A 14,572-nucleotide genomic window follows, 5' to 3' on the forward strand; every position below is an offset into this window, starting at 1 on the left:
CAATGTGATGTAAACTATCGCAATGACCTTGCCCTACGGTCAGTTCTAGAGCGGAAATAGTGTTAATCGCTTGGCTAGTGCAAGCAAAACGCCGAAATGGGACGATCATGTTCCTAAAGATCTGGTAAATTAGGTCAAAAGGATGGTCGAGCAAATATATTAGAAGTTCAATAAGAAACCTCAGCAAAAGGGCAAAAACAAGAGATAAACGTGCAAAAACAGACGATTTAACCCATCCAATTGAACCGCCGATGCAAAAATCATGAAAATTTAACTTTTTTATGAGCAGCATCTACCACTTTTCAAGCAAGTGCCTACTGAGGAGCGTGAACACGAAGAAAATGTGAGTGCTCGAATTGTTTGAACAAAAAAAACTCATCATCTGTCAAAGCTCTCTCTCGCACACAGCTGCGCAGCTCCCATACTCACAGTGCGGCTAGTAGGAAACAGGGGCGAAAAAATATCGTGAAATACCGTATAGAATCGGCCGAAAACTTACGGAAAACGTACCGGAATCGATGGCCCAACGTTAATCCGACTTCGTGCAAATACTTGGTAACGAGTGTTCATTTAGTGCACTTCGTGGAAAGCGGAAAACCTCAGGGAAGATTTGGTTGCCATCTTCGTTCTCTTCGAGTCAGTTTCTTGCTGCCGGAGAAAAATCGTCACGCAGGCCAAGACGCTTACGAAGAAGAAGAAGTGGTAGCAAATCTCGTTTTCACGCCATAAGCACACCGTCATCCGAAAAGTATGGCCACCAATAACTACTTTGGATTTCCACACGGAGCCACACAGTATGGGTAAGTGAAAAATTTGCGTTTTCGCTTCAGAGGGTGAGCGCAATCGAAAACATATTGCGAGATTGTTGGTTTCGCTAAGTGAATGCTATGCTATGCCTCGGTAGGGAAACAGTGCTATTGTGATAAAACAAATGCCGGCATTCCCCATGGTTCACAGGAACACCGGGGACAAGTAACACCAACATCCGCAGGTGTAGATGAGATCATTTTTATTATTCCGTGATTTTGTGTTGGTAGTTTATAGTACTATGCTTTGCTCCCTGTATGGTGATATTGTCGCCTGATGTGTGTCGTTCGAATGCCAAACTTCTCCAGACAAAACTAGAGATGAATGTGCAAACAGGTGTAGTTGCTTCTTGCTCCGTGGGTTTGTGTGTGTATGCAGTGCGCAGAGAAGAAAATAGATTTACCTTTGGACGGCCATTGGTGGCAAATTGTTTGCCGTTTGGCGTGTTCACGAGCGTGCAGGTCCGGGATTTTTTCGACGGGACTTCGCGGCGGCTGACATGACGAATTTCGCTTTTCCTATCGGCCATGCCATCGCATCGTCTCTCAACAAAAGTGTGCAGTGTATGTTTTTGTGTGTGCGTGTGTGCATTTGTCAAAGTATATTTTAAACGCTCTTTGTTGCATAATTAAAAAATATCGGCACAGAGAGCTGTGCAATCGTTCACCGATTCGTAGTGCCCCGTGTTCTGGAAAGCAGGAAACCCTACCAATGATCAAACAAATTAACACGATGTGGTAGCGTGCCTAAGATCGGCGGTGGCTATGAATACTGGTGGCTAGTGTGTTGGTGTATCATAGGAAAATATTCCTTCGTGCATAGTGCAAACGGAGTGGAGCCGAAATACATTGAAACGGCATCGAGTGCATCGAGCGCAGCACACACACACAACGGAGAACAAGTAGGCAGAGAACAAGAGCATCGTCGTCGTCTGGCAGCAAATATCGGGTGCGATATCCGTGAGCACTACCGTGTCTCAGATGGGGACGGACTTCCGGTGCGAGAAAGTGTTGTGTGTGTGCTCGAAAATCGATGATAATCGCGAAACCCTCGAAGGGTAGTGGTCCAAGTAGCGCTAGGGTGGGTTGCTGAGCAATCGTGATTAAGCAATGGGTGAAGCATACCATACATACACGAACGCCTGGGAGAAGTGGGTGTTAGTGTGTCTGGGGGGGGGTATCCTTGTTCTCATTCCAGGACACAATGCCTAGGTGTTGGTTGCGCATTTTGCATTCCGAAAGAGTACTACAATCTGGTCATGCAAAAGAGTAGACCTTTTTTCGCTTGTTTTTCTTTGGGTGTCGAGAAACGACCCGGCTGTTGGCCTAGGGTTTCGCTTGTCACACGGTGTACATTCTGAACCACAGACAGTTTCCATTATCAAGTGGTGCGAACAATAGCGTGCACTCTTCTTGTGTCTTCGAAGTGTCCTTAGTGTGTCTCCTCTCGTGAATTTTACCAAGTCGGGGTGTCTTTGTCAAGAAACGGTGACAAACTAAGCTTTCATCTCGCATTTGTTGTAATAGATATTTGGAACGGTTCACCATAAAAGATGTGATGGTTACTTTCATATTACAGTACAACGGCCACTGGGACGGGTTATCCAACAACGCAGACGGGATATGCAGTAGCACCAGCACCAACACCAGCCGCAGGTACTTACGGAACGGCTCGACCGGCAGGCTACGATCAAGCGTACCAGCCCACGGCAACACCGGGAACATACGCGAGTAAGTATTAAGTAGGCTGGAATCACTGCTAAATCGTACTATTTTTGGTCATACAATCTTGAATGGGATTTGACTGATTTTGGTAAAATTTGAAATAATCGTACGACCTAAAATCATACGACTGACCAGTACGACCCTAGCTTTAGATGAGCGCTCAACTGGGGCAAATGTGTGTACTGATTTAACCTTTTTCGTTCGTAGCCACGGCAACGGCAGCAACATACGATTACGGGTACGGGCGTACGACGCAGACGTACGATACCTCGAAAACATACTACCAGCAGGCGGCGGGTGCAACGGCCGGCTACACTGCACCGACCGCGTACGACACGACACCAAAGGTGATCACCGGATTTCAGCCGGCCCAACCGACTGCATATGCTCCGCAACCCACCCGGGCCACCATACAGCCGGCAAAGGCGGCAGCTCCTCAATATCAAACGACGCAGCAACAATCGGTGGCACCGCAACCTCAGGGCTACGTGCCAACGCAAACGACTGGCTATTCCCAGACCGTTACTACGGTGCATTCGACGCCCAAATCGGCTACCGTTGCTGGTTCCGTGGTGCCGAATAATTCCGCCACCTATCCAAGCTACGACGCTACACTGTACGGTGCCGCGACCATGTACGTCGCGCAACAGCAGCAACCACCGCCGCCAAACACGAAAGCGCCTGGTAATGTTCCCGGTGCTGGTGGTGCTGCCGGTGGCGTGATGACGGCCGCCCCGGGACCCGGTGGACCGGCCGTTATCACAAGTGGTCCAACAGGCGGACCGTGGCAAAACTACAAAAGTCCTAAGGGTATGCACGGACACGGTGGGCATGGGAACGCACCTTACAAGGCACGCAAACCAGCACCGAAACCACTGCTGATACACTACTGTGATGTGTGTAAAATTAGCTGCGCTGGACCGCAAACCTATCGCGAGCATCTGGAAGGTCAGAAACACAAGAAGCGTGAGCTGCTGCTGAAACAAGCGTCTGAACCCGGTGGTAATGCGTCTGCCCGGCCACCTAACAGCTTGCATTGCGAGCTGTGCGGTGTTACGTGCACTGGAAATGATGCTTATGCGGCACATGTGCGTGGTGCCAAGCATCAGAAGGTCGTAAATCTGCACACCCGACTGGGTAAGCCCATTCCGGCATGTGACCCGACACCGAACGTGGACGGAGAAAAAAAGGATGGTGGTGGTAGCGGCGGTACAGCTGATTCATCGGACACGGGAGGTGGGGCAAGCGGTGTAGGCAATGCTGCTACTGCCGTCGGTAAGAGTGCGGTAGAATTGGCGGAAGAATCCGTCCGCCCGGTGGGTAGTGAATTTATCGAAGAAATCAAGGATGACGACGGAAAGTTGGTTAGCTTCAGCTGTAAGCTGTGTGAGTGTAAGTTTAACGATCCAAACGCAAAAGAAATGCACATGAAGGGACGGCGCCACCGGTTGCAGTACAAGAAAAAGGTGCAGCCAGACCTGGTGGTAGATATAAAGCCGACGGTGAAGCAGAAGAAGATTGCGGAGGCTCGTGCCCATCGGCAGGCTATGCAGGAGGAGTTCTGGAATCGGCGCCGAATGGCTGATGCCGAGATGGAAGAAGATCACGGTATGCGAACGTTCGGGCGACATCCGTTCTTTGGCATGCTGCCTGGACGGCGCCCGGAATCATCCGACGATCGGCATGTTGTTGCGCGCCATGCTGAAATTTATCCGAAGGAAGAGGAATTGCAAACCATTCAGCGCATTGTTTCGCACACGGAGCGTGCCCTCAAATTGGTATCGGATGTGATGACCTCTGGAGGTGGTGGAGCGTCTACTGTTCCGCCAGTAGCATCGACATCGTCCGCAGCTACTACGGCCAACTCCAGCGATCCGCCAACGGAGCCAACGAACGATCAACCGAAGGAACAGGAAATTCAATCGCAGCAACCTACAACGTCTGCTGGTGGTGGTGGAAAAGCGAACCAAGCTAATCAGATGATTTCCTTCCACAAAGAAACGGAAGGAACCACGATCCGGCTGTTGAAAGGAGTAATGCGTGTGGGTTTGTTGGCTAAAGGTAGGTTTGTGTTGGAGCAAGAAATGCATCATCCATCTATAACGTTTTTGCCGTTTCCTCCAGGTCTGTTGCTACATGGTGACAACTGTGTCCAGCTGGTAGTACTTTGTGCAGAAAAACCGACCACATCACTATTGAAACGGGTTGCAACAGAACTGCCCATACAGCTGAAGAAAATAGCCGAAGATCATCGTTACACGGTTACGATGGCTCCGGTCGAAGGGGCTGTACTCGTTACCGATGGTACGATTACAGTGAAAATATCACTCACCTCTCCGTTGCTGCGTGAAGGTAAGTTCGAACTGTTTAAAGCGTCGTTAGTGTTCTTCCATTCCTTCCGTTCTCGTTGAATTCCTTGTGGTTTCATTTTTTTGCACTATAACGTGAATGACCATCTTGTCAAGTTTTTTCCCTGTAAAATGTTATCGTTGGATTTTGAATATCTGGTGTGATTTTGAAGTGTATTCACACTATTTTAACCGGCTTTTGATAACATTGATATTGAATTGAAGTGCATAACATGACATTGCACTCACACAATCGTGCTTAAGTAGCTAACTGTCGGAACGTTTCAATAATCATATTATTGAAGACATATTCTAAACATTCTTACAACTTGTGATGTTTTTGAACTCTATGAATTGAACCAATATCAGTTCGAATTTGTTCTTCGATCGTCTTAGAACTTCAATTAACATCGGAACAACGGGAAAACTGTTAAATGGATTATTGTCAGCTGACAGCGTCTTTCCTATTGATGGGGAATGGGGAAAATACCCTGTCCTTCACAAACCCATCACCATTTACATTAATTTTACTATCTGCAATCCTATTGTGTCTATTTCCCCCTTGGTTATATTGTTGCAGCGAAGATCTTTTTGGGGTTCATTCATTTCACTGACATTAAGTACGTTTGCCATACCCTTCACTTAGTTTTTCTATTGTCGATTGACTCAACTGATAGCCACAGTAGGATAATAGAATCAATTCTCAGCCGAAGTAAGAGCGAGAGTGGAAAAATTGTGCAATGTTGAATGTTTCGTTTAATGTGTGTTTATGCGCAATTCTTGTATCCTTTGTAGGGACGAATTCTGCACACTGTAATTATGTTTGATCACTATCTACTGAAGCTCGTGTTTTTGTGTTGGTTTTTTCATCCCGAATCTGTCTTGCCGAATGTCTATGTCTTATATATATATATATATATATATATATATATATATATATATATATATATATATATATATATATATATATATATATATATATATATATATATATATTATATATATATATATATATATATATATATATATATATATATATATATATATATACTACTGTATACATATTTATGTATTACAAAACTTTTAACATGTTTAGCTTTCTGCCGTAGTTATCGAGCTTCAAAGATGGTGTGAAACAAGATCTGTTTATAGCATGTGTGTTTGTTTGTGTGTATTTCCTCTTTTTGTTGAATGAGGAAACGAAGCGTAAAGCAAGTATATTACGGAAGGAATGAACATTGACATGAACATGTGTTTCGGTTCATTTCGCTATTGTTTGACCGAACTTGATACTTTGCTTCACTGCTCACAGTCACACGACTACGCCGAGAGCATAATTTTCTCCCTTATGCAATGATTATATTTTTGGACATGTCGTCACCAAATGTGGAATGAATTTCCTAAGGAGAAGCTTTAGAAATGATAGTCTAAGAAGATTGCTGCTAATAAGGCCTGTGATTTTGTTAGTAGTAGTTCCGAATCTGGCTGATAGTGACACAAACTGACACGGCACTATTGCTGCAAGTGACGGCTGTACCCAGAATGGTACCCTTTTTTAAGACCTTTCGGGTTTGAATATATATTGAGATGTATGTTGACTGTTGCAGTCAAACGTCGTGTTAGTTGGTCATCGTCTGTCAGATTCTCTATAATATCTGGCCTGACAGTCCCCACCTCCTAACAGAAAAATAAAGAAAAGTTGAAGAAGAACTATCATCCAAAACATAACAATAAAACTACTTCTAAAAACAGGATTTTTGACCATCGGCCGTGCCATCGGTTCGGACCAAACACAGAAAGGAAGGAAAAGGCATCATTGTCAAGGATTTTGTAGCGCAAAACGTTTGCTCCAGTATTTCCTTTCTGAGCTATTTAAACAGCGGCGCTCTTTCGACCCAAGCAATGAAAAGTTTTTAAAAGAAGCCCCAAAATGTTGTTACCTTTTGTACTTTGTTGCCATAACGAGGCGTACAATTGATAGTTCTTGTGGAGTAGAGTACAATACGTGTCAGCTCTTTCTGGCTTGCTCCTCATGTTATGGCTTATGAAGGGATCTAGTAGAATAACCAATTCTAATAGATTTCATATTTCCTTTATGTACAAGCAATAACTTATCAAAAAGCAACGTTAGATGAATATGTCTTATATACAGAAATCAACAAAAACAAAAAAAAAACAGTATGGTCAAACACCCTGTCTAAAATAATTCTTTTCTCTTTTCTTCATTTTATATGTTAAAACGAAAACGTAACTACTACTACTCCTACCTACTACTATTACTACTACTACTGCTACTACTGCTCTTCTGCGTGCGCATTGTAATGCATAATGCAAACGAAAACAAAAAACGAATCGAATGCAAACACAACATCCGTGCCCTCCCATCTCTACATCCGTGATTTTGCACTCGAACGTGTTTTGTCGTCGAACAATAAATTAAAAAAACGAAAACAAAAACCAACGAAAAAACTCCCAACCAATACCTGGGGAAAACTATTTAAAAAAACACAAAAATGGGATAAAAATAACACAAACTTATCAACCAAAAACTGCCAACGAAAAAATATGAAAACGATATAAAAAACGACAAACGCGCATTACTGTTCCTGTGCCTTCTGCATGTTGCAATATTGAATTGAAAATGCGTCTGAAAAATACGCATGTAAACAAACATAAAAAACAACAAAATGACCATACGAAAAAAAAAACACCCAAACCATGAAAATGCAAATGAAGCTAATGCAACTTCAGCGGAGCAGGCGGCTGCTCAGAATACCGAAGATCTGCTGCCACGCGAGCCCTGCCTGCAGGCACTAGCTGCACTGCGTCATGCAAAATGGTTCCAGGTTTGTGTATTTTTTTCTCCAAATTCTTCCTTATCTTTTCGTTTTTACTACTTAATAACTATTTTTAAATCAACGCATACCTACTACCTACCAACCTACCTGACTACATAATTAAGTTTTTAATTTTCTTGATATATAGTTTAATATTACGGCTTACCGCCGTACTACCATTTTTGATTTACTTATTGTTTTATAAAATTCTTTAAGAAAAATGAAGAAAAGCCGTAAGAGAAGGGAACGCAACGCTCTACTGGGTAGTGTATGTGTGTTATCTTCATTTTTAGTTTTTTCTACTCCGTTATAATTATGGAAAATGAGGGTCGGTTTGGCGAATGGTTTTTGTTTTATTTAAAATTGCAGAAACATTATAATGTGTAGCATATAGAAATGCATATTATCTTGATATATTGTGCCAACATTAAAAGTAATTACTATTTGTCGTTGTATAGTGACGAAGAGCGTAGGAAGAAAGCGGTTTCGGAATATTGTAATTTTGTTTTTTTTTAGCTTTCATGCAGTGTTAAAGAAAAAGGAATTTTTTTGTATGTTTACTGTCCACATCGCACAATTCATAGTTCCGTAATTACCAATTTAAAAAGAAAATAGTTCCAAACCTAAAACTGTAGTATGAAGTTCCGAGGAGAGGAGAGAAGAATACTATTAACATCATACCAACAACCAATGGAAAAAAGCTGTCTAGTTTGATGGTATTCGGTTGAATGGAACAGTTTTAAATGGACCGAAGGGCACGCCACAAATTGTAAGAAGAACAGTTAAGGCGTACGATTGCAAAATTACAGATAGCTACTTAACTTTGATAGATATGAAGATCATGATATTTATAATGTAACAGTGAACTAACCTAATATTAACTGATCCAGTTCGTGCCAAATGCCATCAGCTATGGAAAAGTTAGCCTGTAGGATGGTTGAACTATGTAATATTAAGTTTAGTGTAGTTTTGTAGTTTTTTTGTTACCTAGTAAGATTTCTTATTTCATTTCATGTTGTGTAAAAACAATTACTTTTCGCTCTAACGGAAGCAGAGAGAGAGAGAGAGAGAGAGAGAGAGAGAGAGAGAGAGAGAAATAGCAAGATAGAAGATAAGAGAAATTTAAACATAATGATAAGTAAGTCAGTCGTTTGCATATTATTCATTTACTTCTTGAAATTGCACTACTTTAATGAGTTATACGTATGTGTGTGTGTGTGTGTGTGTTTTACATTTTTGTAAATTATTGTATAGTTTAAAGATGCATTCGCTCCCTGTCGTATGCTTTTTTGGCCCGAGAGGGTAATATCTTACCGAAGAGTCGTGCTTCAATCAGCGAAGAAATATTGTGCTCTCTAGCTGATGAACTCTACTACGAAGATTAAGTGTTCCGGGGAAAAATAAGTAAATTGAGTTTTTCTTTCTCTTCCTCGCGCATCGTTACACTGTTGGCGGCATTGGGCACACGCACACAGGCTAGAGCAACAGGACTGCAATCGTGCGTGATGATTATGCGCATAATGCGCGACCTGTGCCAACGGATACCCGTCTGGAGTAACATAAGTCAATGGGTAAGTTAGGAATGCAATTTTTTTACACATCAGCAAATTACAAACTTTACATTGTCTTGCTCCTCTTCCCAGGCGATGGAGTTGCTGCTGGAGAAGATTATCTCGTCTGCAGGCGAAGTTCTTACTCCAGGCGAATGCTTACGCCGGGTCATGGAAGCGATATCTTCGTCGATTCTGCTGAACGGTCCAGGATTGTTGGACCCATGCGAAAAGGAACCGGAAGACACGCTTGCCGGTCTAAGCAAGCAGCAGCGCGAGGATATTACCAATTCTGCGCAGACATTTATGCGCTGGATAGCGTTCCGGCAGATTTATAAGGTGCTCGGCATCTCGCCACTCCCGCCACCAAAGTTTGCCGGAAGCCGCAACTGGCGCTTCAACCGCAAGCGTCGACGTTCCGGCACAGAAGGCAACGAAAGTGAAGGTAAGTCAGTCCGCCATGCTGCTGCTTTTCTCCGTCTGCACTCGTGCGTTTTTTTTTTAATCAAAAATGCATTTTCCCATCCGACAACAAATAGCTGATGGTTGCAAAATGGTAAAGAAGGAAGAATCTGCTACTTCGAATTCAATTGCGTCTGGCTCGGCTAACACATCTGCGATAAAAATGGAACCATCCAAGTAAAGGCAAGGGGAAGGTATACTGCAATTGTAACGATTTTATTAAACAACTACAACTGAAGTAGAAAGACACAAACACATTCGGGTATGCCCGTAATATTGTCCGCTATGTCACGGATGTGTTGTCAGTCGGCTTAGTTAGTATTAACGGGGACATTTGTAGGCACTCGGAGATCGGATGCAGCCGTGGACTGCAGCCCTAGAACGAGTTTCCTGGAAACTAATTGGAGACCATGTCGACACGACGTGCTCAATCCTGAGCAGGCCAAGAAGAAGAAGAAGTTATAGGCACTGTTCGCCATGTTGTATCTACCCAAAACATGGTTCTCTAATTAGGGATGTTTTACTTTTAGCAACTATGCCTCTTGTCACTTCATGCTATCGTTTAACGTCTGGCATTGGGTATGGATAAGAACTACCCCATGGTAAACTCCATAAAGCTTGCTGAAGATCATTTCGGCTTTTTTTCCTACTTATAAAGCAACTCGATCGTTATGTACGATAATCGAATATCCTCATTTTTGCACGCGGTAAAAGTAAGTGAGGTGAAGTAATATATTCTAACATAAACGTAAGTTTAAATTTTAATTTATTACATCAAAAGAGTGCATGTGCGCAAGTAAAGAGGAGTTCATCTAACAGTAATGAAAAAGCCCCGATGATCTTTTAAGCAACTTATGCATTCTCAATGGGACGGGGACTGACGAATTGAAGATTCTTCGAAAGGTACGCCATTTTCAAAGAACTACTACCAGATCCAAGGCTGGAAAACTAACGCTAGCACGAACCTATGATAGCAACGTAAAAGTATTTGAAGACAAAAAAAAAACAAAATCATGAAATTCTTGTTAATTAATTTACCACTACTACGGGGATAGTTTGAAAGTAACAGAAGACATGTGTTTAGCTGCAAGAAAAACAAGTACTCAGGCTCAGTATGAAGGCTAGGATGGTGAAACATGTAGTGGGTGAATTTTGATTAGAATTAGTAACGAATTATCCCGTTTTCTTAACGTGTTTGTTAGTCAGTAGTTTTAAAAACGTTTTTTCCATCCATTCATCTTAAAAAAAAAACAGAATTAAGGAAGATGAACACATTGTAGAATCAAGGAAATGAAGGAATTTCCCCATGTCATGGTCGATTTTTTCCGTTTCATAAAACTAGATACTTTTTATCGCATTTTGTCTCCTTTTTTCAGTCCGTTAGAACAGCCTGGGTCATTTTTTGTTTTGTAAATTATGAAAAATCCTCATCGAAACTCAAGTTCCCTACATCTAAAGGTTAGCGTTAACGTAGTGCAATCACAACTGAGAATCTCTATGAATTTGCTGATGTTTTAAGTTGGGATGTGTTTACGCTACAGTGTTTTTTTATTATTTTTTTCATACAACATTTATTATTGTTGTTAAAATGTGTGCGGTTGATATTTTTTCTTTGCATCGTATTTCCCTTTTTTTCAGCAAAAACCTTAACTTTCGATACAGGTGATTCGAAATCTCACAATAATTGTGTGTGTGTTTATTTATTTGCTTCCAATATTTGTGTTCTCTCTCATTTTTGTTTTGTTCTTCTAATAATAATAACGTATTGTAAGTTTATTGAATTAACATGCCTGCGTATTAGTTCCTCATCATCCGACAGATAAAACGTCAAATTTAGCAAGTTTAGGAACTAATTGAACATATTCCTCGTCGGAAGTGTTAGTTCACCGGATTCTTTCAGCAGCAGCCCCCGGTTGTAGTAGGATAGGATGGGTAGTGTGTAAGAAAACAAGTAATATTCGATTTGAAATAGCATTGCCGAACGAACATAACATTTCCTTGCCGCTATCCACTGTTGCAGGCGGGACTAACAAATGCGAATGTAAGTGCCAGTAAGCAAGATGACATGGACATTGGAGGCATTCATTTGCGGAAACCCCTATTAGATAGGATGTTGAGAGTTTATAAAGTGTGTGGTATGTACGTAGCTGGTAGGTAATTTGTTCCCAGCGCAACACGCGCGTAACAACATGGAGGCAACGAATCGTGCTATTCGACACGATCGCGTGCACCACCCTTCACATCTAACAGTGTAGACTGTGTCGTCTGTCAGCAACTGAATTGTGTAGGCTGCGTATGGATCTAGGATCTGTAATGGATGTGAATTTTATCGATTATAAAGCATAAGGCAACAAATAGATACATAACACCCAACCTAATACATACGATAAAGAGACACACATACAGAATAGAATGCTAGAAGAACAAACCGTAACATAGTTAATAGTCATCCAGTCAAAATTCAAATTTTGAAATAAAATAAAATGCATCGATGAATTTATCTAGTGAACATTCGGACACATGTTAATTGTAGTATTTATTATGAAAGAATCATTCTTCGTGCATCGTTTTATAAGTGACAAAGCTTATTTATTTATTTATTTACAATTAATATTGACGGTACAGTTAACCGAAATGATAATTTATTCCTTTTCAACTTGGTTTGCTAGTTAAGAACGTTTAATGACCATGGTAAAATTCGATCATCGAAAGCCAACTCAGCGGACTTGCAACAAGTCGATGATCAGCAAACTCATCATTTCCTTTTGGTCTTGCACCAGAGTGTTTTCGTTCCAACCATGGGCTAGTTTTAGTTACACTTCTATAGCTTGAATACGCGTTTCTAGATCATACAGCATATTAAATGTAGTCGCATCCTGATAGGCGTGTCGTTTGAAGAATTTGTGCAACGTTTCTAATGCTTTTAATGCATCTTGTTGATCGATAACTGTTTCGTAGCTATTTGAACTTGAGTTGCCATCTGTGTCCTGAGCGTACAATTGTCGGCTTATTCTGACGGTACTAGACGTTCGAGTCATTCGACCACTTGTTCTCCAGATTGTTCTCCATTTCTCATCGAGATGCTCTTTCATACCCAACTTTTCGTCCGTTGCATGTTCGCTTTTTGCTTGGTTCGTGACCATTTCTACGATTTCATCGTTAGTGAACATACCGGTAACAGCAACCTTTTCATCTACCCGGACGTAATCATTGAAGCTCAGTTTCGGTTCGTGTAGCGCAAGTTTATCCCATTCCGATTTATTTGGCCGAATGTTGATGGCCTTCGTTTCCTGCTGTGATAAACTATCACACAGTGTATACGGCCAACAGCCGGCTTGCATAAAGTGATTAACTATAGTATCGCTGTTTACATGCTGCCATGCTCTAGCGATTACATCAAGAGCATATGATAGTTTTATACTCGGTTTTATTCGTTTTTTCCTGCAGTTCAAGAGATATGTGACCATATCGGAACGATAATTCTGTTTAAAGCTATGGATCAAATCATCGTGTCGTGGCTGTGTATCATCTGATGTGAATTTTGAAGGATGTGTTACTATTTTAACATTCGCTAATCTTGGCAAGATTACAGGTACGGGTAATTGATTAACTAGTAACACAATTTGTCTTTCATTCGCTACCATTTTATCGTTCAGTTCCGTTAACCACTCTAGAAATATTGGAGCAGTAATCCATGCCTTGGCATTTATCTCATAACGGACAGAAGGATTTTGTTTGTCTGAAAATTGAAATTGAATAATTAGTTTAGAATGACAAAGTAACGAATGGAACACTACAACAAAATGAAACTTTGCAAAAATAATATAAAACCTAATATTTTTTTGTTGACCACGAAGGTCCGACAAATTATTAATAAAATAATAATAATTAATAATAATCATATGTAACCTTCCAATAACTCCGGCCATTTTGTTCGTCCTATAACGAGGATTGGTAGCTTCTCAGTTCCTGTAATGTTAGCGCACAGAAGCACCGTTAAATTTTCCTGTTCAATCCCACTATCGAGACGTTCTTTCGATTGGTATTTACATATTTGCTCAGGCAAACATTTATAAAACAATCCCGTCACGGCGATGCTATAAATATCATTCGCTTCATATTCATCGAGCAAATTTGTAAAACAATCAGTACCATGTCTGCCCACACCTGAAGCTAGCGCATATTGCGATCTATTGAGCGTGATATCATGACGCTTCTTAAACCCGTCCAACCAGCCATTGCTGGCCGAGAAGTCGTCGATTCCAAGCTTGATGGAAAAAAGCTTGGCCTGTGCTTTTATTACAGGTCCTTCCAGTGGCTGCCCTTCAGCACCAAACCGTTGGTTGATCCAGTGCAGCACACACCGTTCAAGATTAGGATAGTCGGAACTACGATTCCGTCGTACGTAACCCTTGCCCTGCAAACACTGCTGCCTCGTTGAGTCTCTATTGCTAATGATTTTGTAGTAGCTAGACAGGGGTAACCCAAACTCATGAATTATTTCACTGCGTGATTTTCCAGCTTCGTATGCTTCTATTATCTTAAGCTTATCGCGTTGTGAGAAGCATTTGTGTTTTCTTAGCGACATTGCACAACTACCAGCTTTAGTAATTTTGATCACGAGAGAGAAACTGGGACTGTGTTGTTGTTTTGTAAACAAGCGAACTTTGCGAATGAACTGTCAAAAGATGTTGGTGTGCGTGAGACGATGTTTTTGTGTTTTTTTATTGCTGATTTTTATCAAACAATTATTGCTTTTATATATTAAGTAAACAATCTAATTCATTATAAATCCGATTGATTCAAACAAATTTGATATCTTTTTGTGTATTGTACACGCCAGC

The 14,572-nt window shown here is 41.4% G+C and overlaps 5 protein-coding genes across 5 annotated transcripts in view; 2 read left to right on the forward strand and 3 right to left on the reverse strand.

Moving 5' to 3' along the window:
- Positions 1-14,572, reverse strand: part of LOC126557814 (fumarate hydratase, mitochondrial-like) — a 269,371-nt gene that overhangs the window by 90,451 nt on the left and 164,348 nt on the right. The window lies entirely within an intron of this gene.
- Positions 1-14,572, forward strand: part of LOC126556895 (centromere protein J) — a 190,017-nt gene that overhangs the window by 30,380 nt on the left and 145,065 nt on the right. The gene's annotated exons all lie outside the window — the stretch shown is intronic.
- Positions 1-14,572, reverse strand: part of LOC126556580 (fatty acid synthase-like) — a 187,281-nt gene that overhangs the window by 21,718 nt on the left and 150,991 nt on the right. The gene's annotated exons all lie outside the window — the stretch shown is intronic.
- On the forward strand, positions 554-9,909 carry LOC126556942 (zinc finger RNA-binding protein 2). Its single transcript, XM_050212517.1, has 8 exons — positions 554-800; positions 2,386-2,537; positions 2,739-4,592; positions 4,656-4,883; positions 7,616-7,725; positions 9,192-9,287; positions 9,360-9,711; positions 9,806-9,909. Exons 1-8 carry the CDS (start codon positions 751-753, stop codon positions 9,907-9,909), a joined length of 2,946 nt encoding a protein of 981 aa, XP_050068474.1. The 5' UTR covers positions 554-750.
- Positions 12,542-14,316, reverse strand: LOC126557711 (tigger transposable element-derived protein 4-like). Its single transcript, XM_050213579.1, has 2 exons — positions 13,638-14,316; positions 12,542-13,467 (listed from the first exon to the last, which is right to left on the reverse strand). The coding sequence occupies exons 1-2, from the start codon at positions 14,314-14,316 to the stop codon at positions 12,542-12,544; spliced, it is 1,605 nt and encodes a 534-aa protein (XP_050069536.1).

Source organism: Anopheles maculipalpis, chromosome 2RL (genome assembly GCF_943734695.1).
Source record: "Anopheles maculipalpis chromosome 2RL, idAnoMacuDA_375_x, whole genome shotgun sequence".
NCBI classification, from domain to species: Eukaryota; Metazoa; Arthropoda; class Insecta; order Diptera; family Culicidae; genus Anopheles; species Anopheles maculipalpis.

Coding starts and splice junctions, on each gene's coding strand:
- LOC126556942 (XM_050212517.1), top strand. CDS start 751: ATGGCCACCAATAACTACTTTGGATTTCCACACGGAGCCACACAGTAT. Junction 2,538..2,738: donor AACACCGGGAACATACGCGA/GTAAGTATTAAG, acceptor TTTCGTTCGTAG/CCACGGCAACGGCAGCAACA. Junction 9,288..9,359: donor GGAGTAACATAAGTCAATGG/GTAAGTTAGGAA, acceptor TCCTCTTCCCAG/GCGATGGAGTTGCTGCTGGA.
- LOC126557711 (XM_050213579.1), bottom strand. CDS start 14,316: ATGTCGCTAAGAAAACACAAATGCTTCTCACAACGCGATAAGCTTAAG. Junction 13,468..13,637: donor ATGGCCGGAGTTATTGGAAG/GTTACATATGAT, acceptor TTCAATTTTCAG/ACAAACAAAATCCTTCTGTC.